Below are 23,438 nucleotides of genomic sequence, written 5' to 3' on the forward strand. Positions count from 1 at the left end.
AGCAGAAGAAGGACAATGAGACTGGGAAAATATGCTGAATATTTACTACAGTATCACAGTAAATCTTAGGAGATGGGAGAACTGGAGAGGGCTGAATGATGCTTTGGGGGTAAAGAATATTTTATATTGAAGGAGTATTTCCAAGGAAGAGAGCAAGTTAGCCTTTGGACTGACAGGGAGAAGATGAGCTAGGAAAAGGGGAATTTTGAATGAAAACATGCATTTACAGCAACTGAAGCTGAAATGGTGCTTTATCTTTCTGGAATCAAATTGCCCATAAATGAAAAGTTTGTTCTGGCATAGAAAAACTTGGTTTTGTAGGTTTGTTTTGTGTTTTGTTTAGTGGAGCCTGAGCACCACATAAATGGTTCTTTAATTTACTGTGTTACTTTCCAGATCATTTTTGGAAGACTGCAATGCTGTCAGTTTGGAAACCATTGCAAACAGCATTATGTTTTTGTTTTTTTTAAGTAAGAGAGAATGTCCTGATCTACAGGCAGATTCACTGAATCCAGGATACAGCTAAGAACAAGGCAGTGCTGTAATTTTTTGCTATTAAATAATTTCTTCCACATACAAGCTGCACATTGCTAGGTTTAACATTTCACTTTCCTGTCCATGAATTCAATCCTCTTGTTTTAAACCAGAGATTATTGCTCTTCTTCATGTGAAAAAAAACCTCAAGGGACAAATGAAGCTCAAATTCAAATTCTTTAAAACGTTTTTCTTCTTCATTTCCAATGTAATTTGGCCAGTTTTTGTGGAAATTGTTTTCCATCTAAGATTGCTCCATCCAGGGATGGACGTTCCCATGGGACTATGCTGGTGTTGTAAAAGTATAGCACAAGTTAGTATTTGTAATGATTTGATGAAACATCTGAATGGAAATTGCAGTGTTCAGTGAATGCATGTATATATACAACTGTTCTTACATCATTTACAGCTCTGGCTATCTGAGAGCCAAACAATATATGGAAGAAGAGAACTATGACAAAATTATCAGTGAAAGCACAAAAGAAATTGAAGCAAAGGGAAGATACATGGCAGAAGCTTTGCTTCTGCGAGCTACTTTCTACTTACTTATTGGCAATGCAAGTGCTGCCAAGCCAGACCTAGATCAGGTCATCAGCATGGAAGATGCAAATGTGAAGGTAAGAATCTGTCACAGCTGGATTGGAGTTGGGATTGAGAAGTTAGATGATAAACTTGCAATGTACTTCAAGAAGTTGGTTGTCCAAATTTACAGATGTATTAATGGGAATATTCTGGTTTATTGACTGTATTTTTACTGACAAACTGTTTTTCTCAAGGGCTTGTTGATTTTTGAGACAGCTGTACTGAGTTGTGCAAACTAAAGGTGATAGGTACTACAAACTAAAGAACGAGGGAAGCTGAACGAATTGGAGGCTTATCCGCTCTGGATAAGTGAAAAACCTTAATTGCACTTGCATATTCAGCTGCTTCAAAAAACATTGATGTGTTTGGAAACATAGGAATTAAGAAGGATTTTGTGGGGACTTGGAAATCCACGGAGATGGAAGCAAAGGTGACATTTTTGATATTACGTAAGGGAGCTAATTTATTTAGAGTCAATATGAAACGTACTCCTGCTTAGAATAATTGAAATCTGTCAGTGGGAGAAACTAGTCAAACGAAAAATTTTCTGTGATTGTAATGAAGCCTGAAATGTGGAGGAACACTGGGTGGCTGATGTTTCCCTGTGTTTTGCAGCTGCGAGCCAACGCTCTGATCAAACGGGGCAGCATGTACATGCAGCAGCAGCAGCCTGTGCTGTCCACCCAGGACTTCAACATGGCTGCTGACATTGATCCTCAGAATGCTGATGTTTACCACCATCGAGGACAGGTAAGAAACCCTAGGGATTTGGTCCCAACACTTGGCTATTTCAGTTATACTAAAAGGAAAAACGGTGTCATTGGAGACACTTCATGCTGTTGGTGGCAGAAAAATATGAACTCCAAATTGGAAACTTTTGTGGGATAAACACACAGTCTGTTTTGGAGGTTCAGGTCAGGCAGAAGCAATTAATTTCTATAGCTGTAGGAAAGCTCTCTATAGTATGAACTGAGACTTAGAAGTGTGGGGGCTTGTGTACATGTACAGCAGACAAAAGCTGTTCTGTGAAGGGACCTGGATGGCAGAGCAGCATCTGCACAGCAGGAAGCTTTGTTACAGCAGAGGTAAGGTGTCCCTGATAATGCCTGCAGCCCTGGGCCCTGGACTTGGATCTCTTCAGCTCATCCCTCTCTGCCTTGTGACACTGCTGTGTCCTTGACTAATTTCTAGCCCTAGGGAAGCCTGGGCTGCCACAGAGCTGTAAGATGAATGGTGCTGGAAGTAAAAAAGGAACACTAGCATATGCAGATAGGCTCAGTCATATTTGTAAGGAAGACTTCCATGGATCAAGGGTTTTTCTCCATGAATTTGTTAGACCTCTTTAGTGCTCAGAAATTAAGATGGTGCTGTGAAGGGAATGAAAGTGTTCTGCAGATTGAAAATTTGTGTTTTAAAGTACCTTCACAGTAAAGTAAGAGAATGATGAAGTGAACTCATCTCCTGTGGAGTAAAAGAATGTCAAAACAAAACAAAAATACCCCAACCCAACAAAATAAGTTGAAATAGAAACTGGAAAAGCTGAAATGTTTCAATGTCCAAATAGCCCACAGATGCTGGCTACAGAGAGGCAAAACTTGAGAAGATATGGTTTAATTTTGAAGACTGGTCATAATGCTGACACAATGATGACAACAGTCTAAAATGCAAGCAGTCTCAATCTCTATAGAGGGTCATTGCGTAGGTGGCCAAAGTTTCACTGGTGGCTTAATACAATAATCCAGTAATTATTGTGATAATACAATAATAACAGTAATTTTTAGTTACAGGTTTTGTAGGTTTCTAGACAGTTCTGCAACTGAGCTGGAAATTATATGAGTAACTGATGGTATTTGAATTATCATGTAAGTGTCTGGAGCACAGATGAAATAGAGAAATAGGATTTTCTTTCATTCTGGCTAGCTGAAAATCCTGCTTGACCAAATTGAGGAGGCTGTGGAAGACTTTGATGAATGTATCCGATTGCGACCCAATTCTGCCTTGGCACAAGCACAGAAATGTTTCGCTCTGGTAGGTGACGTGCTGGGGTTTGTCTGGGTGCGTGTGCTTTAAAGAGCTCTGTAAAACACTATGTTTCTCTGGTTTATTCAAATTTAACAGGAAAGTAGGGCAACATACCTCTCTGTCTTTTAATAATAGGGTAAAGGAATAATGCAACAGTTTCTTCAGTTGGAGTAGGGATTTCCTGCTTTTCTTTTGAAACACTCATTGTTAAAACAGAAGAACATTTTTTCACAGTTCTTTCTGTGAGAGAGGAACTAAAATCTTGATTCTAACTGGAGCAAATAAAATTGATTTTAATAAAGCTTTACTATTGTGGAAAATGGTTATCATCAAGAAATTGGAAACAAACTATTTCAAGCTAGTACAATGACTCAGTGTGCAAGAATCTTGTCAGGGCAGCTTTGCATGGTGTGAACAAGGAGGAATGCCAAGTTTGGAATTTCTAAGCATTTAAAATAGAGGGACGCTATCACAATTGTCAGGCCTTACAACTTCCTTCTTTCATCTGTTTTCCTCTCCAAGTCCAGACACCTGGAAGGTTCCCAAAACCAGATCTGGTAGGATGTACAGGCATGTCACCTTCTGGAGCTTAGCACGAAGTCATACAATGGCCTGGGTTGGAAGGGATCTCAAAAATCATCTTGTTCTAACTCCCTTGTCACAAACAGGGACACCTTCCACCAGACCAGGTTGCTCAGAGCACCATCCAACCTGACCTTGAACACTGCCATGGCTGAGGCATCCACAACTTCTCTGGGTCCTGTTCCAGTGTCTCACCACCTTTATGAGAATTTTTTCCTAATATCTGATCCAAACCTGCTGTCTTTCAGTTTGAATCCATTCCCCTTGTCCTGTTTACATGTTCTTGTAAAAACTCATTTTTACATACTCTCGTAAAAAATCCCTCTCCATCTTTCTCAGGGCTCCTTTCAGGTGTGTGAAGACCACAATTAGACCACCCCAAAGCCTTCTCTTCTCCAGGCTGTACAATCCCAATTTGCTCAGATAATGTAAAATAACTGAATTATTATGATGCAGGCAACTCTTGGGGAGGTGGGTAGAGGCCTGATCAGCTTTTTTTCAGTCTGGTGTTGACCTAATTTTTTTCATTTATTTTTTTCCTTGGAATAGTATCGTCAAGCTTATACAGGAAGTAATGCTTTGACTGTGCAAGCAGCCATGAAAGGCTTTGAAGATGTCATAAAAAATTTTCCAAAGTGTGCTGAGGGCTATGCACTCTATGCTCAGGTATGTTTTTCTCTCTCTTAAAGAAAATGCTGTGTTTTCTTGTACTTTTTATCTTGGATATAACATTTCTTCAAGTAACAGATGAAGATTTGTGAGGCTAAGTTCTGAGATAAGACATGCTGCCTGGAGTTAGCTACTTGCATTTATGGCTATGGGTGTTCTGGGGCAGAGGAAGTACAGGGGGAACTGGTGGAGCAGGGTGTAAGTAATGAGAGTTTAGGGTGGTTATTAGGAGGCAGAGGTTATCCCTGCACGGTTCCCTCCTTCTTGCATGTATGTGGCATCACAGTTGATTAATGTCAGGGATTCTCTGGGTAATTTGCGAGTCAGATGTGTGGAACTAGGGTGACATTTTTGTTCTGCTGCCATTGGCATGTAGTGGTTTAGAACAGCTGTTGGCAGTACACTTGTAACAGAGACTGTAATTTCTTCTCTTAAGAATATACTGCTGGTTTTAGTAGGAAGAATGAGATATTCTGATTTTAAGTAGGTTGGCAATATATATGTATTTCCTTCTGAAAGAAGTATATCTGAAAAAGGAAGAGTTGAAGCTTGCAGGTACAGACTTTTAGAATGGTTTTTATTTACAGCACACAGCATGTTGCTTGTGGATTTCCCATTACAGGTGGCAGTGTGGTCAGTAATTTGTGCGCTTAAAGCACAGAAGCTTTCCAAAAAGCCTCAAGTTTGAAACTTAACTCTGGTAACTGATGTGCCTGGCCTGCTCTACCATAAATGAACTACATCCAATCTCACGCTGTCAATACAGTTTTAATTAGAATTAGCTGAGTGCAGAGTGCATGCTTTGGTTGCTTATTGACAAACAGGTTTCTCTTTTGATTCAGGCACTAACTGATCAACAGCAGTTTGGCAAGGCTGATGAAATGTATGATAAATGCATTGACCTTGAGCCAGACAATGCCACTACATATGTTCATAAAGGGTATGTATTGAATTTGCAGTCCTTTTGTTTGAGAGCAGTTGGCATATTTAGATGAACCAACCTGAATTGAATGTTTATGTTTAGAAATTTAGCCAGGAAAAATAACTTGAGACCATCTTTGTGCTCTTAAATATATTTTTATATTTTGTCTTGACTAAGCTGCAAATAAGTTTTAGAAAAGTTTAATCAGTGTTCATTGCTAATTGAGTATCTGCTTGAAATATATCTGACTTTTCCTTTACCTCTATTAGTTTCAGCTTTGTGTTGAAGTTTGCTTTTTTTTTCATAAAACAACATGTACCAAGTCCTCTTGGGAAAAAATTGCCTTTCTTTAGAGTCATTAAAGCAGTAAAGTGGCTTATTGAAAGTGACTTTCACACAGGTGTTTTTAAAAGTCATGAAGCTACTAAGTTACTGTGTACCTGCATTAGAAATTAAATACATTATACATTTGGGATGATTTTACTTACCGTGATGAAGGTTTGGGGAGGAGTATGTGAAGCCAGTTTGAAATTTTCTCTCTTCTATAGTTTACTTCAGCTCCAGTGGAAGCAAGATTTAGACAAAGGATTAGAACTCATAAGCAAGGCCATTGAAATCGATAACAAATGTGATTTTGCATATGAGACCATGGGAACGATTGAAGTGCAAAGGTAATGCTGAATTGCAGTGTTAAGAGTTCTCAGTTACTTCTGAAGTTACAGTAGTTCTTCAAATTTCCTCATGGATCCTAAGATCTTCTCCCCAGTGTGCTGTAAGGCCAGCTCTTACCCAAAGTCCTGATTTCTGTTCTGTAACTCTTAGGGAAAGCATGCATTCTCTGTGGCATAATTGTGATTTATGATCTGACAACTTCTTATCACCAATTTCATACTTAATGGACGTTTAAATACATCCCTTCTGCATTTAAAGTGACTTCCTTAATCATTACCCGGCTTTGTGTGTATCTGATGTTGTCCTTGGACATTGGACTGTCTCTACTGAGAATCCTGTGCTGTTTTCTCCTGCAGCCAAGAGGACTCCAGGATTCTTGAGGGAAAGAGGAATGCCCTGCTCTGTAACATTGTATTGCAGCTGTGCAAAGGCTTGGGGTGTAGCTGACAGTACAGTATGGCAGTACAGTACAGGGTCTCTTTTTAATATGTCTAGTCCTCTAAAGGACAGACAAACTATTGCCATGAGAAATTTTGCAAGCATTTCCTATTTAAATAATGTGCTTCTGTCTGTGCAAGTTTTCCTCTTTTGTATACTAAGTCCTTTCAGGGGAGACGAGACTTCATTCAGTTGCCCAGCATTGTCTTTGTAGTGAACTTGGTGTCCTGTGGAAAATGTTTTATCCTGCACCATCACCTGTGGGGACTCTCAAGAGGAAGGCTGTTTAACAAGTGTCCTAGCTGATTAGGCTTGGACAGCCTAATGAGCTCTGAGTTTACTCAGCATCACCACAAGTTCTTGTAGTGGTTCCTCCCAAAGTCCTTTTAAATTATTAATGGTGGAGAGTGTAAGTCGTGAAAGAAAAAGGATGTTTTAGAGATGACAAGATTGCTTTGGCAGTCTTAACTGGGCTAAATTTTTGTTTCTTTCAGAGGTAATCTGGACAAAGCCATTGAAATGTTCAACAAAGCTATCAACCTGGCCAAATCGGAAATGGAGATGGCACACCTCTACTCACTCTGTGATGCTGCCTATGCTCAGACAGAAGTTGCAAAGAAGTATGGATTGAAACCACCAACACTGTAAAGAAACAAGGAGGAAATGACCTTCCAAAGTGAAGTTGCCCACTTCAGCCAGCCCTAAAGACGCTGTTGCAGAACATGCTGAATGGTGGAACTTAGTTTTTTCCCGTTTGTGGTGTTGTCATTTGCTACATCTGTTAAATGTTTAGGTGTTGTGGGAGTGGTTGTTCAAGGAAGTATGCAGTGCTGCATCTTGTTCCTTCTGCAGCAGAAACCTTAGAGTGTGTTAAGGGAAATAAAGTTGCAGGGGAACCAAAGGAACATATTTTGGCCATGCAAATAAAAACTTCACACTGGTTCATTTTGGGTGATTATGTTGTGGGCGATTTTTGCTTTATCAAATAATATCACAGCATGTGGGTTTTTTTCCTGTTGATTTTAAAGGTAATACTAGTCAGTGCTGTAAAATAGGTTTTATATCCAATTAATCCTTGAGGGTTGATTTCAATTTTGCAAAAATTAATTTTCAAACTTTAATAATAGAGGGGTTTTTAAGTCAGTAGATGTGGAGAGGATACCTGTAAATATATGCAAGCATGCACAATCTTCCCTTAAATCACCTTCCATCCTCTGTATAACTTACTTAGAAATAGTCCTGTGGCAGCTATTAGGGAATTAATTTGATAGTCCTTATTTTCACCCCAGAAAGCCCTAGAGTACTGCATAGGAGAGCTAGGAAAAAGGTTAGGTGGGGAAGGAGGTCAGTAACACTGCTTCAGTGTAGACTTTACTGGAAGAAAGAATGTATTCCTATGCAGCAGTCCTTACTTGAATGTCATGGGAAATTGTTCTGGAGGGTTCAGAGACTTTCAAGAACAGAAAGCACTGCTGGGAGTCAAGCTCCAAAAGGTAAGGTCATGCTTGCATATAATCTTTTTAATCTCTGATGCTTTTGCATAAGTGTAGCAGCTGATAGACTATCTAAATTCTCTTCAGTCTCTAGAGACTGCTGGGTTATGATCTCCTTTTAAGAGCCCCTTGGCAGGATTAAGAGAGATAAGGAACAAAGCATAGGCTCAAACTTCCAATAATGGATTTGCAAACTGCACTCATTTCCTTGTTCTGTAGACCCTGTTTTGTCCAAAATTTCAAATACTGTAGAAAGGAAGCAATTGTGCTGCAAACAGCAGATGGGCAAATTATGAAACAGTTTTTCTCTCATTAGGAACTTCACAGAGGGCCCTCTTGCTTTGGGTTGATCTTTCTGGTGTGGAAGTCAGTCCATCTTGCCTTTCCCTGGGCTGATGTGGCTGGACAAATCTCATGCAAATGATGTAGCTTAATTTATGACACACTAGTTTGGGCTTCTTTCCATCCTGAAATCATAGATTTGTTTGTGGTGAATTGTCTAATGTATTTAACCTTTTAAAGAAATGAATGATGCTGTAGTCAAACTGTCTTGGTCTGTAGTTGTGCCACCATACAGCAGCAGCTTGCATTTTCAACTTGACCTTCCTTTCTCCCAGCAACTACAGTTGAGTATTCAAATGGAGGAGAGTAGAGATTTAATCATTATTTTAGTAGCTCATTAGGTGATCGGAAATCATAGCACTGGTGATATTGAAGATAAAGGAATGTACTGGCAGCTTCTAGGGGCACTGAGCGTAACAAGTGTCAAATGTCTTCTCCAACTTCCAATCTCTGCAGCAATTACCTGAGAACAAAAATATGCCAGGCTGATGAGCCCTGTTCTCCGAGGAGTTTTTATTCGCATGGCCTTATTTACATTGGCATTTTCTCCTCATCACCCCATCTGTACCCCATTCTTTACCCCACCCAGTCAATTAAGGGAAAAAAGCATGTGCTGTCAATTATTAGCATTCCAAATCATCACAGACTTTTGCCTGTTCTTCAACTAGTTTGAAACTGCACTGAAAGGATGCATTGTCTGTAATTTTTTTGTAAATGACATATCACCTGTAAACTGAAAAAATAAATACTACCTTCAAGTATCTCTCTCTGACATGTATAAGAACAGGTTTTGATGAAGGTGTTCTCTGCAGTGGTGAGCTCTGTGCTTATGTTCTAAGTCTAGGAAGAACTGATAATTGACTGCCTCCTGGTCATCTTCTCTCACTTCAACATTTAAGAAAGAATGAGGAGGAAATGTGGAATCAAAAAATCCGATCTCTCCTTGCTTCCATCACCTACAGAGGTATGATCTTGAGACCTGAAGATTACAGGGGAAAGGAAGTCGAGCCAGGAGGGCTGGGAATCTTGAGTAGCTGTGACCCTCTTCCTGTGTGTATGCAGGTGCATCACTGTGATGAAAGGGACTTTTTGTGAATGGCTGATACAGTTGAAGTTTTATTTTAAGCCAGGTGTGCATGTGAACTTTGAAGTAAGACAAGTATTACTGCTATTTTAAAAAAAAAAGAAAGTTGAAATTATGTAGGAAGCAAGTACTGAAGACTTGGATAAAGCCCGTGTATCCTAGAGGCATACTCTAGAGGGATACTTCTACATGCAATTGTCTAGCACTTCTCATCGTGTATGGTCCCTGCTCACTGAGACAGTGCTGTCAGGCACATGGTGTGATTCTTGGGATGTCCTGCACAGGGCCAAGGCTTGGACACTGATCCTGAAGGGCCCCTTCCAACTCAGCATATTCCATGATTCTAAGCTGTGACTTGAATTACTAGGATCGAACCGCAGATGGAAAGGGAAAAGGGAACTAACATACTCTGAAAAGTATACTGTAACTTATTCTGAAACTATCAAGAGCAGCTTAGATGAAGCTTCAACCAGCCCAGCAATCTTAACACTGCCCAATTCCCTGCCATTTCTTCAAAAAGAATTTAAATTCTTGCAGGCTGAAATTCTGGAACTGTTTCAGGGTTGTTACTGATTAGTTTCCTGTACTTACAGAATACTGGTGCATATGTGTCGTATGGATACCTAAAAGTGCCTGTTTTCTACCAACATAAAGGTTGAGTGTTGGCTGCTTCAAGCACTATGGCTAAGAACTGACTGTACTTTTTTCACTGAAAGCCTCACAAATTCACAGTCCCACTTGCATCACTTCTGAGTGCAGCACACGGGAGACCCTACTAAAACAAGGTGCTTAAGAGTTGTCCTGATAGGCTGAAAAGAACTGAGCTCATGTCAGCTCTTCAGCTGAGTTCACCAAAGTAGCTTGTAATAGGTTTTCATCCATCCTCTCCATTTGGGATTGTAGGGGAGGAGAGTTCAGACCACAGATTCTGTTACCTGTTGCAGACTGCACTTTGCATTTCTCAGATTTAAGTGGTCAGCCCATGAGAGTCCTGCACCACTTTAATCCTCCAAAGGTAGTATTTATTTACTCCTGTGTGTTGAACAAGTAGAGAGAGGGCAGGGAAAGAGACGAAATAGTTATTATGACTTAGAAGTTGCAGCAATGGCCATCATGGATAATATGGGTTGTTGAGTATGTGGGAAGCACTAATCTAATGCAGGAAACTCAGCTCAAATGGTAAATTGTTAATTTTTTAATATTTATTTTTCAACAAATAAACCTTCATTTTACCTTGTGCTCTGTGGCTTGTTTCTTAAAAGCTCCAGTGCAGTATGTACACCAAAATGCAGTCAAAAGTACAGACCAAAAATACCTGCTGATACAGAATGCCACCGAGTGGAATGGTGCAATCTGGCTTTTGAGGGGAAGGATGTGTTGGGGTTTGGCTGAGTGTCTGTTCGTGTCTATAAAACGCACACCAAGCTCATTGCAGAGAAGCCGAAATGTTAAAGAAAAAAGCCAAAACAAAACCAAAAAACTGTGGGAAGAGGAGAATTGCTGAACATGAATAAAATGTAAGATGGTTTGGGGGGAAATGTGGTTAGCTAGAGCAAGACAAAACCTTCTCTCCCTCCCATTTTTGTATTTTGAAATCTCTTTTAGCCTTACAGCCTTAGGCTGTTTTATGCTGCTGAAAAAGCAAAAGTTTATCAATGAAGGCTGGTAAGTTGCTTCTTTTTTTCATTCCAAGGAATAAAAAGCATAATTTGTACGTTCTTTTTATATTAAAAGATGTCTTCCTTCAAAAAAGAAACCCCAAAACCAAAAGCGCAACGTGCTTGGCTGGTTTGCAGTATTTTAAAGCCATCTTTCACAAGCAGTTTGTCTCCAGCAAAAGCAGCACAGTATGGAATGTTTTCTCTGCAGTGGATGGGAGCTGCCCATGGTAGCAATAATGCATTCAAGCATTGGGCAGTCTTCTGGGAGACTGTGGGCAGAAGGATTTAGTGCAGCAGGTTTTCCAACCTGATTCCCCTCAGCCTTTTCCAGGCACTTAGACATTCTAATAAGGAGCAGTATGGAGAGCAAAGGTGTGGCAACGTGTGAATTACTGTAACAACACAGTAACTCCTGTCACTTCAGCAATGAACCGGATTTGTGGTAAGGAGAATTTAATACACAGATCCAGACAAAACACATGAACCAAAAACTGTTACAGATTCTTCTATAGGAGCAGCTCTGTCTGGCGGCTTCTTGAGGTGTCCTGAGTGGCACAGAGTGGAGTTTGGCCTGTTTTGCTCAGTGTGTTAAATTTTAAGCTTCCCAAGTTAGAAGTAGGGCATTCAAGGACCTTGGTTAAGTCATGTACATCTAAAAAGGACAGAGTAAGAAGAATCATGCTTCTAGATTTTCTGACAATTCACTGAAAATTTCATAATACTAAAGCTGACCTGAGAGGGAGTTTCAGAGAACAAGATTTCCATTTCTGTGTTCTACAAAACAGCCTTCAGAAGGTAACTAAAACATTATGATGTATAAAAAATCAATGTTAATCACTGCTGTGTTGAACTGATTTCATCTCCATCTTTATCCTAGCTGTAAGATACTACGAAATACTTAAGTATGAGAGGAGATACAGAAGTTACATTTCAATCATACTAGAATTGCACCAAGTTTTTTGTTATGTGGTGGTTTCTTTACAGGCACATTAGGTAGTAAGTTGTGGAGCAACTACTAAGGAAATCCTTCCAAAGATGAAGGCAACAACCATTGTGACAGCTGAACCTTTCCTCTTCACCCAGCTTCACTTTTTCATCTCTACACCATAGAGATCAGAACGCTTCTGGCTTAAAATAGGAATCTGCTGACGTATTTCTGCAAGTTTCTTTAGATCTGCAGGAGAGAAGAAAATAGTTAAGAGAACAGCAGACAAAGAAGAAAGCTCCTGACTTGCCCGGAGGTAAGACAGGGAAAAATAGCAGCTTTGATGGAGAATGGGGTGGTAGGGCACTGCAAGTGAGCAGCCAGGGCTGAAGGACGCCTCAGCTTTGCTCTTTCCTAAGGTGGCACCTTCTCCCTAAGGAAGTGAACTAGATGGGTACAGCTGTAAAGTACTGTACATAGAACAGTAGAGCCAAGTGCTTTAACCTAGCAAAGGTAGACAAGGCAGAGGAATGCTGCATCATCTGTAGTTGCATGTGTAAGGCCACTGTCTCTCCTTAGTGTCATAACCTGTACTCAAGAAAAAAAGTGGGGAAAAAAACCAAAACAATTTTTCCCTTACCTATATCTGTGTATACAACTGTTTCCTCAGCCCCAGCTTTGGCTATGACTTCACCCCTGCAAAATTAAGCACATTTGTTCACAGGATTAACACAGTGGTTTCAAGGCATCAGTGCAGTTGCTGCTGTTTGTACAAAAAGAAGTTCCTACCCTTGATGCCTACAGCTGTAATGACAGGGCTGTCCTAAAAATAGCACCATAATCCATAAGTCTGGCATGATAGAAATGCCTTCCAGGCTTTATATATGGGACTTTCTATATGTGGTATATACATACTTAACATAAGTGTCTTTCAAAGATCAAGAACTGTGGTAAAAGCCACTCTGAGAATCAGTGCCTGTGAGCATGCAACATACCTCAAGGGGAAAGGAACAACCACATTGGCAAAGATGAACACTTTCTCCTTTGAAGACCCTACTGGCTTTTAATAGTGTACTTTTACTCTGCATGAAATTCTGAACATGACCATGTCTCCCCCAAGTGTTCTGTCACTGCTTTCATCACATAAAGTTAAAAGCTCACAACACAGACCAAGTTTTCTTACTGTGCAAACAACTGGAACAGAGCTATCAGTAGATTTATCTGAAAGAAAAACAACTGCCTGAAGATTTGGTCACTTTTACCTCCTGTGCACCTGCGTGACTTCTGCTCAAGTCAGAATCTCTCTTCTCTAGCTGAAGACATTCTTCTTGTTCTTATGTCAAAGCAGTGTTGTTCTTTGAGGAAATGAGATAGTTCTGTGTGAGCTGTTTAAGAGAATTACCCCATGCATAGCATATAATGGACTGAACTTCAGGGAGAAGGTGACAAGGTCAGCAGTTCAACTAATGCTTTACTACCAAAATGAATAGATACTCAAACTAGTTCTAGTTTGCTTCTTGTTTTTTTTTTTTTTTAGTTTGGCTGTTTTAGATCATGATCTTGAGAATGTAGGCTCAAGTCTCATGCGCTTTTTACAAAGAATTTGCACTTTTAACAGTAGATGGAAAAGTAGGACTGAAGTGTGACTGTCAACTAAAATATTTTTTTTAACCAAAGAAAAGGTGGTGTTTTTTATTTTATTGAACTCACCATGGATTTACTACAGTGCTGTGTCCCCAGGCAACATAGGATGCTTTTTCGTCTCTAGCAGGAGATACAGTAGCTACAAAGAGTTGATTATCAACAGCTCTGTGTTCACAGAAAGATGAAGGAAGGAAGGGAAAAAGTGAGAAGAATTGTTTTCTATAATACCATTTAATTAAGCAGAAGAGAAAGAATTCACTCTGAAGAACAAGCTATATATCCTCCAAATGACTAGCCCAAACTGTGAATGATACAAAGGTCAGAGAAAGAAGAGCCTGGAAAGCAAAGTCTCTAGCACCTGGCTCCAGAGTTAGTGCATAAAATATCATGTAATTCACAGGTTCATTCAGGATGTAGCAAAATTGATTGAAGCTGACCAAATGAATAAACAATACTGGATTCAGGAATTTCAGTCTATTTCTACCTGTAATTAGAGCACTTCCCAAATGGTTACTGGCTCTTCTCTCTAGAATTTGTGTGTGAAGGGTGCTTATAAAGCCATGGGAAAGGGTCATTGAAAGGGCATAGCAAGGGCAGGAGGGAGTAAAGGCCAAGAACTTCCTGCTTTTCTCCTTGCAAGTAAAATAATTTTGGTGTCCCATGCAAGGCTTGAGGGATGGTACAGCTCCAATGGCTGAGTGGCCCTGCAGCACCACTTCTGACACACAAATGTCATTTGGAACACAAGAAAGTTCAGTTCCATGCACCAAAACTCCTCTAGAACAGGGGAATAAACTTTTGCTGTGATCTTACCTTCCCCTTTGTAAGAGTTCCCAATGAGCTGGTCCTGTTGTCATGTTAAAAGCCCCTGGATATATCAGCAGCTGGCAACCTTTGTTAAGAGACAATTGGAACCTAAGCATCATTAAGGGGAAGATGGTTTACCCTAGAGTGGCCCTTCACACTGAAACCCAAGGTGAAATTTCTTTCCATACTTCCCAGCCTCTGCCCAGAATGGAACCAAACAGAGCCTGTCCATGCACAACAGGTTACTTCAGCCAAGAGCTGTGGTGGGGATACTCCAACTCCATCACTACATGTGGAGCAGGAAGTGATGGTTTACTCCCTGAGAGAAGTCACTCATCTGAGTAAGAGTCTTGGCCACAGGATACATTTTGTGTTACTGGGCAGGAATAAGAATGCCTGATCACATGGATCAAGGAATGCCTGATCACAGGGACCCCCCAGCACGGACCCCCCAGAACCAACCCTGCCCAGCCCTGGCCTTAGGGCTGCCCACACTCCCTTAGGTGACCCAGCCTCACCTTTCTGGCCGTAGATTTGAGCCATCTCAGCAAATCTCATGTCATAGCAGATGCCCAAGCCCACTTTGCAGTATGCTGTTCTCAAAACACAAGAGACAGAAGTCATATCACCAGCACAAGTACACAAAACCAGCACAAGACTCCCTGTAGCCATCCAGCCAACTGTTATTTTACATGGCTTGCAGCAGCAGGAGGAGCTACATTTAAATGTCCTCATGAGGACAGAAAGAGTGTGAGAAGCAGTCTTATCTACCCTTTAAAAAAAATGTGTGTCCAACAAGCACTGGCCATTATTGGGGGAGAATTCATGCCTCATGAGGACAGAAAGAGCGTGAGAAGCAGTCTTATCTACCCTTTAAAAAAAGTCATTTCCACAAATCATGTTATATCAGGTCTTTGTGTAACATATTCCTCTCTCATTTAGCTGCAATTTTTTCAATTTTTTTTTTCAATAAAAGAAAACACTCCCTGCTTTTCATGGAGTAAAAATAGCCACGTACTTTCTTAAAGCATGCACATTGCAAGGAGGAGAAAGTGACTGTGGCAGACAAGACTCTTTGGAGAGCTCAGTTAACAGACTGTGTCAGCTTTTGAGCAATATGGGGTGGGGACGAGTAGGTATTTTGCTTTTTTATCTGAGGTGGTTGATTCAAGAAGGCTGGAATGGGATTCCTGATCTACTTAATTGTCTCCATTTTTGTATCATCCTCACGTGAAGCATGTTCCATTGTAGCTGTTAGATACTTTCTTTTCTAGACCATGTTTTATAAGAACAATTTTCAAGCTGTAACTGCTATAAAAAATACCATCACTTCCCTCTAACAAATCAATAGGACCATTCTTTAATTAAGGCAAGTGGGGTGACATATGCTTCAACCCTCTGTACTCCTCTGTCCTTTTGCAACCACACCGCCTTTTTAAAAGTTTCAGAAGTGACCCAAACACTTGAAGCAAACTTAAACTACATTTGTCATCCAATGCACAATCTGATAGTCTAAAAATCCACTGCTGGAAAAGAGGAGGGGGAAGAGAACTGCAGAGTGACTGTAGTGTTACTGTAGTAGAGCTCCTTAAAGAGAGAGTTTATTTTATACTCACGTGTGTCAAACATGGAGAAACTATTCCCTGGACTCAGTGTTTCAGACTCTTTGAACTGTATCTTCCCAGGAACATTAATGTCAAACAAATGAACCTGCAATTATACTATGATTAATAACAATTACTAACAATTTCTCTGTTTGGTATTTGAGCCTCTTTAGGCATGTGTTTTCTACTGTTATCTAGACTACTCTTTTGTCAGGATCCAAAGTAAACATTTAAGATTGCTAGATGCCCCAAAGATGATTTAAAGTATTTTCTTCTATACAGAAATACACATGTCTAAAGTTGAAAATACATGCAAAACAGCTAGATGTCTTGACCTAATGATTTGTCTCTAAGATTTGAGTCCCATTCCTGTAAAATTTCTCAAGAAAATACCATTACTTCAGCTATGCAGGTGCCTCTGAGGGCCTGCAGCTGCCTTCATTCCTCCCTTGCAGTGGAAGGTGTTGTTCCTGACTGGAGCTTCCTAACCTCAGAGCTGGTTTTATTTTATTATTTGTTCATACTTAGCACAAGCCTGCACCCAGCAGGCTATGAGCAACTCCTGGGCTTGCAGACTGCTGTGCTGTGACAGGTGGAAGGCAACACAGAACTGCACAAGGTGATCAAGTAAGCAATGCTAATGTAGAATCAGCAAACGGAATAAATTAATATTTATTAATTTCTGCACCACCTGATTTGTTCCAAGCAACCCTGCATTATCTTTTTGGTTTAACCTTAAAAGAAATAAGTTGCTGTTCACTCATGGAGTGATCCCTGTGTGCACAGTCCCATGAACAGAAACTGGGGATAAGAATGAACAGAACAGTCCCATGAAGAGAAACTGACTCCGGAGTTACAAATGGGAGGCAGTTTTCCAGAAAGCACAAAGCAATGATGAGGTGGAAGATGACAGCAAGGAAACATCTACCACAAACAGCAGTGACAGCACAACTTGGACTCTGCATGTCTGCACTAATCACATGTATAGCACAAAGTATGTAAAGAACAGTATTTATTATAACAGAAGGAATAAATCCATCAGGAAGCTGAGGGAAAATCCTGATCCCACTCAAGTGGCACTGTGTTTTAGACTTAGGCCTGGGTACAGAGATATATGAGTTGGATCAGGTTTCACTCTTTACCATGGTTTTCCCAGGATATGGGGAAAGCCGGTTACACCTTCTAGTATTTTGTCATCCTTACCCAGAAAAAATTTATTACCACCTTTTGATGTGGTGTTTACATATCCCAAATAAAAGTTACATGAAATTTCATGGGTGATGGTACACAACTTATTATTAATGCAAGATTCTATTAACTTATACCTCCTTTAAGTACAGATGAAATAATTTGTGCAACAATGCTGAGAAAACTTTTAATAACAATATTCTGCCATCTTACCTTCCTATGCTTTGCCAGAAGAGCACCATCAGGCCCAAAGACAGTACATGTATTATAGAGTTTTCCACCATCCTCTTCTGGAATGGATCCTTTGTAAAGGCAAGAACAGAGATTTCCCCCACTGTATTATTTATGTAATTTTGATCCAATGGCAGTAACAGACACTGCCCATTTTTTCCCCAGTGAGATGGTCACTAAGAGTAAAGTACCTCCAACGAGATATATGCTGCACTCCTTTGCAACTTCTGACAGCTGCTGTGTTGATTCCCCAGGGATCTTCTCTGCATACTCCTTAAAGTATTGGGTTCCATATGGAGAATTAAAGCATTCCTATATTAGATGGGGGGAAAAAAAAGAAACTAAAATCCAGTAACACCACTACAATGAGATGTACCTAACTTTTCCAACTCCTCTCTAACCATGTTCTCAAACAACCTTTGGTTACAGTAGTTTAGTTTATAGGAGATCAGTAAGTGAACCAGAAAATGCTAGGAAGGCCAGAGAGACTTGAACAATTGTTGAAAATATAACAGGTGTGCTTGTGGAGTGCATGCCAAATAGAACAAGAGCTAAGACTATCATGCAAGCTGTAAAAATAGCACATTCACTGCTCTGGGCTTAGCAAGAACACAAGGGATGTTCACATCAGAATGAGGAGCCAAGTTCTACACAGCTCTCATTTGACAAGCTACAAACTCAACAGATCCTCGCAAAACCGTGAAATGCTCATCCACAGCCCATGATTTCTTCATTTTTAAAAGGACATTTGCAAAAGCATGCATTTCTCAAAATTATTTACTGTTTTTCTAAAACAATCCTTCAAACATTATTTCCTCACAACTGAACAGTATCCTCCAACTTAGGCCCTTGTTAAAGATTTGCCATCCCTTTAGAACCAGGCATGCGATCTTTACACAGTCAGATCAGTAGTTTAGACGCCTAAAATGGGTGGGCTACTGGTATTTGAGATGCCCAAGATATGAGGAACTTTCACTCTGCATTACACTTGCCAGTTATGTGAGGACATGAGACACTCCACCCCAACACTTTCCTGTACCCTGAAGGAGTACAGCTGGAGGCTACAGATAGGCTATCAAACTGTGGCAGCAACTTCTCTTCTGTGAGAAAGGGACTCCCAGCTCAGACACATCCATTGTTCCCTTTGCTCATCAGAAGTGACAAACACACTCCCAACCCCCATAAAGAAAAGGGGAAAAAAATCAAACTGTGACGAGCACAATAAACACTTCTGCTTTATCTGCTCAAGCAAACTTCTTAACAACTGAGGTAGGTCCTCCTGAAGTGGAATTAATTAATCCAAGCTGGAAAGGGCTTTTTTTCCCTATACAGGGCACTAGGTCAGCAGGTGCCAGCTAACCCACAGCACAGCCTGTAGATGGAGGAAGCAGGAAGGGAAGTCTCTGCAGGCTGTCAAAATGAGCTTCCCAGGCTTTTGAAATCTGGGCTGAACTTCAAAGAAGTGAAAGCAAAGCCAGCTGCCTCCATCTTCACATATCCAGTATGAGTTACTTTCCTTTATATGAAGTTATTAAAACAAAAAACAGACCCCCAAACAAACAAAACAATGGAAAGACAATATTTCATGCCCATGCTAATGTCTATACAAAATGTATCTCCCAAAAGTCTGTGAAATGCCTTGCCCATGTTCCACAACTTGCATTCTAAAAGCATAAATCTTAGTTGGCAAAGGGAGTATCTCAGCTAAATAAGTCTGGAAAATTCAATGCTTGTACACATGATGAAACCAGTAAATAATAGTAATCTCTACACAGAATACTGAATGGTCACATTTGCAACACAAGAACCACATTAGCACAGAGGAGCAGGGAAGGTTGCTCAATGCTTCCCCCATGACAACAGGAGAGAAAACATTCTGTTTTTGTGTAAAACTGAGACCCAAAGTTCACCCAGAGATGAACTTTGCACTCCTGTGTCAGATGTACAGGAGTAACACAAGTTCCCCCATGAAGAGAGGAGAAAAGCTCAAAGCCACTGGGAAGCCCACCCTGTTGTCAGCATACCCACTATGTGAAAATTGAGCAAAATAAATTATGGCTAAAGTGCAAAAAGTAAATCAGAAGTGATTGATCATTTTAAGTGGCTATTTATGTTTCCACACATGGAATTCTCAAGAGAAATGTGTCTTAAACATTATACAGCCACAAATGACCTGCTAGAAATATGTTTTAAATCTATTTTGTTTCTCATGTGTCTGGAATGTTTACAGCAAGGAGAGCTACTGTGTACCCTCTTTCACCTTCATGTCAACATTTTTTAGCTGAAAATTGTCTTTTTTCTACACTTCTTCAGCAAAGATTCAAACTACAGTGTCACTTACCTGAATATTTCAGTGATGGCATTGCCTAGGATTTAAACCAGCAAAAACTTTACCAAATTTTACACTATAAAAAAGATCAACCTGTTTTTTGTTTCCCTTTTCACTCCCCACCTCTTAATGCGCTACCAGCTACAACCCCTGGGATTTTTTAGCTTTTAGTTTTATTTTAAAGCTTCATACAGCACCTAAGCTATCCAGGGAGGAAGAGGAATATATGTTGCATTAAGAACACTAGAAAGATGTTTTGAAGGGTTTGAAGTACAAGGGCTAAGTAGGCCATGATCTTTACTCACAGGCAGAGCCACAAGTTTTGCTCCTTTAGCTGATGCTTCTCTCACCAGTCCACAGGCTCGTTGGAGATTATCTGATTTAACAGCAGATACATGGAGCTGGATAAGAGCAAGGCGGAAGGCTGATGGCAGAAAAGAAAAAAATTATTCATCAAATTCCCACAGGAAACTCTTCCAAATTTGAATTCGGTAACGAGCACCGAAGAAAACAAATGAGTTAATATATAAACATATGCACAAACCACTACCAACTCATTCTGCAGCCTATCTCTGACTCTGGAAACAGTCTCGTACCACAGGGAGAGCACTGAAAGCCAGAACTGCCAGTGGGAGCCACGCATGGCCACCTCCCTGCAAAGATCACAGAGCTCACATGCCAGCAACACCCAGCCCATGTTCTAGGGGAAGGAACCACGTCGCAGAAAGGGAGAGCACAGGTCCCCCCAGCACCTCCTTCCCAGGCTGCGTGCACTGTGGGAGCTCGTCTTCTTGTTGCACATCAAAGGACTGGGTGATCCCAAAAGCACCAGATAAAGGAATTGTTTGCTTTTATCCCTAAATTCACACCTAGTTTTGGAAATGGCTATGAAAACCAATAAAGGTTAATATATTTCCTGATCATTTCTTAGCAAACTGGTTTCTGGCCAAGTTGCAAGTGTTATCAACAACTTCTACTCCCACTAAGCAGGATATACAACTGCAGGCTCTGCAAGTAGCCAAGTTTTGTGCAAACCCCTTGTATTTCCTTCCATTAATCTCTGAGAACCCCAGGTTGCAGGGAAACACACTCTGATCATCATCAGGTAGAACTGTTTTCTTTAAAACAAACACAAACCAACCAACCAATCCTCTCTGGCTTTATATAAAAAAGTGTCCCAGTTTCATAGCACCTCTCCTGTCTGGGGGAAAACTCCCCCATCATACAGTCAAAGATCACAATAAGAAAAGCTGGAAGCAACACAGTCCCAGTGGTCAGGGAAACTGGAAAAGCTGATTCAAGTGAAGATGAGACTAGATCCGGAGCAGTCGAGATACATCTTTGTTCCTACTTCAGTAGCTAAGCAGCTAATTTCTAGAGATTAAGCAAACGATTAACTGCTCCCTTTGCCACTCTTCAGGGGAGAGACTTTTACTGTTGGCTCTACTGAGCAAACAAAGCTCATCTGATATTCTGAACAGATGTAACCACAGGTTCCAGACCTACCGAGATAATCACAACAGTTCCCAGCATTTGTGGAATGTCTTTTAGTTCAGCCACTTGAAAGACTTACATTTCAGAGTACAAGAAAAAAAAAAGACAAAGAAAAAAAAGGTACTAGGTAAAAAAAACAGAAACCCATAATGTTTAAAACACCAGGAAATGTAATTAAGGTAATTAATATTATTTTCCTATATATAAATATAACATTATATGCCTCAGGTTTGAAGTTCGATAAGGCGCAAAACTGAAGCTCAGCCACAAGAGAACACGCGTATTTGTGCCACAGTTTCGCTAACAAACATTCGGATGTGGAAGCAACAGAAATGCAGAGAAATGTGCAGCAGTGCTGCGGAGAGAGACCTCTGCTCCCAGTCTTGATCAGCTGGGACCCAAAAACCCAAAACCTTTGTTAAAAGCAATTCTCAGGATAAACCCAAAGCAATGTAGGCCACAACCAGGTAAAAGCGCAACGGAGTAAAATAATGGTTCACATTTGTACCACTACACTACAAAACATGCTTGCTTTTTTGTTTTAGAGCACCGGAAGCGAAGCACGCCCCGTTCGCTCGTGTTTCTGGAGGAGCTGACCCTGCAGGGCGAGCACTGTATCCCGATCTGTGCCCAGCGCAGCTCCCTCCTCCCTGCACTATTCCACAGGCTGTGCCAGCGCCTAGCGCCGAGGCCTTTCTCGGTCTCACCGGGGCCGGGAGACACCCGGGACGGCGGCCCGCGCAGCGTTTCCCGGCGGTGCGGGCGCCGGGACCGCGGGAGGAGAGGGACGGGAAATGCTCCCACTCACACGCCATGGCTCCGCCGGCCGCCCGCATTCCCGGCACCGCCCGGGCGGGCGCGGCCCGCGGGGCCTGCCGGGACTCGCAGTGCCGGCCCCGGGCCGCGGCCTGTCCGCAAGCCTCCTCACGCCGCCTTCCAGCGGCCGGCTGGTGCCGGGACCGCGTTCTGAGCGGCCAAGAGCAGGGATGAGGCACCCCCGCCCTGCCTGGGTGGCAGCGAGCGCGCAGCGCTCCCCCCGGGCCCGTTCAGCGCCGGCAGCAACAGCGGAGCCCCCAAAGCTCCGGCTGTGCGGAGAGCTGCTTGCCCTGCCCAACAAACCCTGGCAGTCTGCTAAGGACTCATGCAAGGGACCTGTACCAGTTTACAGGTAACTCATTCACCTGGGACATCCCCCTCTTTCTTTACAAGAACAGCATCCCCCAAGGTACAAATACATGCACAGTGCTCCAGATGCGGAGCAGTGTCCAGTTCTGGGCTCCTCAGAACCAGAAAGACAAGGAGTACTAGAGAGGGTCCAGTGGAGGCTACAAAAATGATTTGGGGTCTGGAGCACCTCTCTTATGAGGAGAGACTGTGGGAGCTGGGCCTGTTTAGTCCAGAGGAGGGAAGGCTAAGAGGGGATGTCATCTGTGCATATAAACATCTCAAAGAAGGTGGTGCCAGACTAATGTCAGTGGTGCCCAGTGACAGGACAAGGAGCAATGGCCATAAACTAAGACACAAAATTTCACCTCAACATGAGGAGGAACTTCCTTACATTGAGGGTGGCAGAGCACTGAACAGGCTGTCCAGTGAAGTGTCCCTTTCTGGAGACATTCCAAACCCACCTGGGCAAGTTCCTGTGTTACCTGCTCTAGGTGACCCTGCCTTGGGTCTAGGTGACCTGCCTTCTAGATGAGCTCCAGAGGTCCTGTCCAACACTGCCAATTCTGTGAAACCAACACACTAAGTACCATGCTGCTCTTCCTTGGCTTTAAACACCAAGTGCTCCCCTTTACTCAGCACAAAACATCGCTGTCTCATGTACATATTTTCCAGCCCTGGGCTATTTAGAAGCATGTTTGTAGAATTGTAGACTTTGTGTAGCATACAAGATTATTCTGTAAACTGAAAGCACCTAATGGCAGAATGATCACCCTGGATTACCCATTTTATCTTTATCCAATCTCTTACACACCTCCCCTTTCAGGAAACAAGCAGAGAGATAAAAGATGGGAAGTGCATAACCACTGTAAAATGCACAACCACTACTACTGCGTGTAACAATTACAAACCTTCCTTCCACCAGAGAACTGTTCAACCTGCCCCTTGGAGCAGTAAAAGGAACCACTCATCCCAATCTCACCAAGCCAAAGGATGGCACAACAGACAGTGCAGCAGCCCTTAGCAGGCCTCCCTCCTTTTTATACATGCC

At 41.6% G+C, this 23,438-nt stretch overlaps 3 protein-coding genes across 3 annotated transcripts in view; 1 reads left to right on the forward strand and 2 right to left on the reverse strand.

Annotated features, from left to right (window-relative positions):
- Window positions 1-10,577, forward strand: part of TOMM70 (translocase of outer mitochondrial membrane 70) — a 24,735-nt gene extending 14,158 nt beyond the window's left edge. The window contains exons 6-12 of the mRNA XM_041422430.1: window positions 944-1,151; window positions 1,732-1,866; window positions 3,037-3,144; window positions 4,270-4,386; window positions 5,232-5,329; window positions 5,860-5,982; window positions 6,916-10,577. Of these exons, the coding sequence (XP_041278364.1) occupies window positions 944-1,151; window positions 1,732-1,866; window positions 3,037-3,144; window positions 4,270-4,386; window positions 5,232-5,329; window positions 5,860-5,982; window positions 6,916-7,069 (943 nt within the window). The 3' untranslated portion in view covers window positions 7,070-10,577. The remainder of the gene's footprint in view (window positions 1-943; window positions 1,152-1,731; window positions 1,867-3,036; window positions 3,145-4,269; window positions 4,387-5,231; window positions 5,330-5,859; window positions 5,983-6,915) is intronic.
- On the reverse strand, window positions 10,521-22,101 carry NIT2 (nitrilase family member 2). The gene is made up of 10 exons (XM_041422437.1): window positions 22,032-22,101; window positions 20,035-20,153; window positions 17,592-17,712; window positions 17,383-17,471; window positions 15,994-16,087; window positions 14,896-14,970; window positions 14,384-14,462; window positions 13,637-13,735; window positions 12,567-12,622; window positions 10,521-12,175 (listed from the first exon to the last, which is right to left on the reverse strand). Exons 1-10 carry the CDS (start codon window positions 22,057-22,059, stop codon window positions 12,087-12,089), a joined length of 849 nt encoding a protein of 282 aa, XP_041278371.1. The 5' UTR covers window positions 22,060-22,101; the 3' UTR covers window positions 10,521-12,086.
- TBC1D23 (TBC1 domain family member 23) overlaps window positions 17,696-23,438 on the reverse strand; it is a 40,813-nt gene continuing 35,070 nt past the window's right edge. Inside the window, exons 24-25 of the transcript XR_005953974.1 lie at window positions 20,035-20,153; window positions 17,696-17,712 (exon numbers count right to left, since the gene is read on the reverse strand). The gene's annotated coding sequence lies outside the window, so the exon portion shown is untranslated. The remainder of the gene's footprint in view (window positions 17,713-20,034; window positions 20,154-23,438) is intronic.

This window comes from Onychostruthus taczanowskii, unplaced genomic scaffold (assembly GCF_017590055.1).
Source record: "Onychostruthus taczanowskii isolate IOZ18803 unplaced genomic scaffold, ASM1759005v1 scaffold73, whole genome shotgun sequence".
NCBI classification, from domain to species: Eukaryota; Metazoa; Chordata; class Aves; order Passeriformes; family Passeridae; genus Onychostruthus; species Onychostruthus taczanowskii.

What these genes read in the sequence shown, in the direction of transcription:
- NIT2 (XM_041422437.1), bottom strand. Translation starts at nt 22,059, where the DNA reads ATGCGGGCGGCCGGCGGAGCCATGGCGT. An exon ending in CAAAACTTGTGGCTCTGCCT is followed by an intron (nt 17,713 to 20,034) that starts GTGAGTAAAGAT and finishes CATCTAATATAG; the next exon opens with GAATGCTTTAATTCTCCATA. An exon ending in AGCACTGTAGTAAATCCATG is followed by an intron (nt 12,623 to 13,636) that starts GTGAGTTCAATA and finishes TTAATTTTGCAG; the next exon opens with GGGTGAAGTCATAGCCAAAG.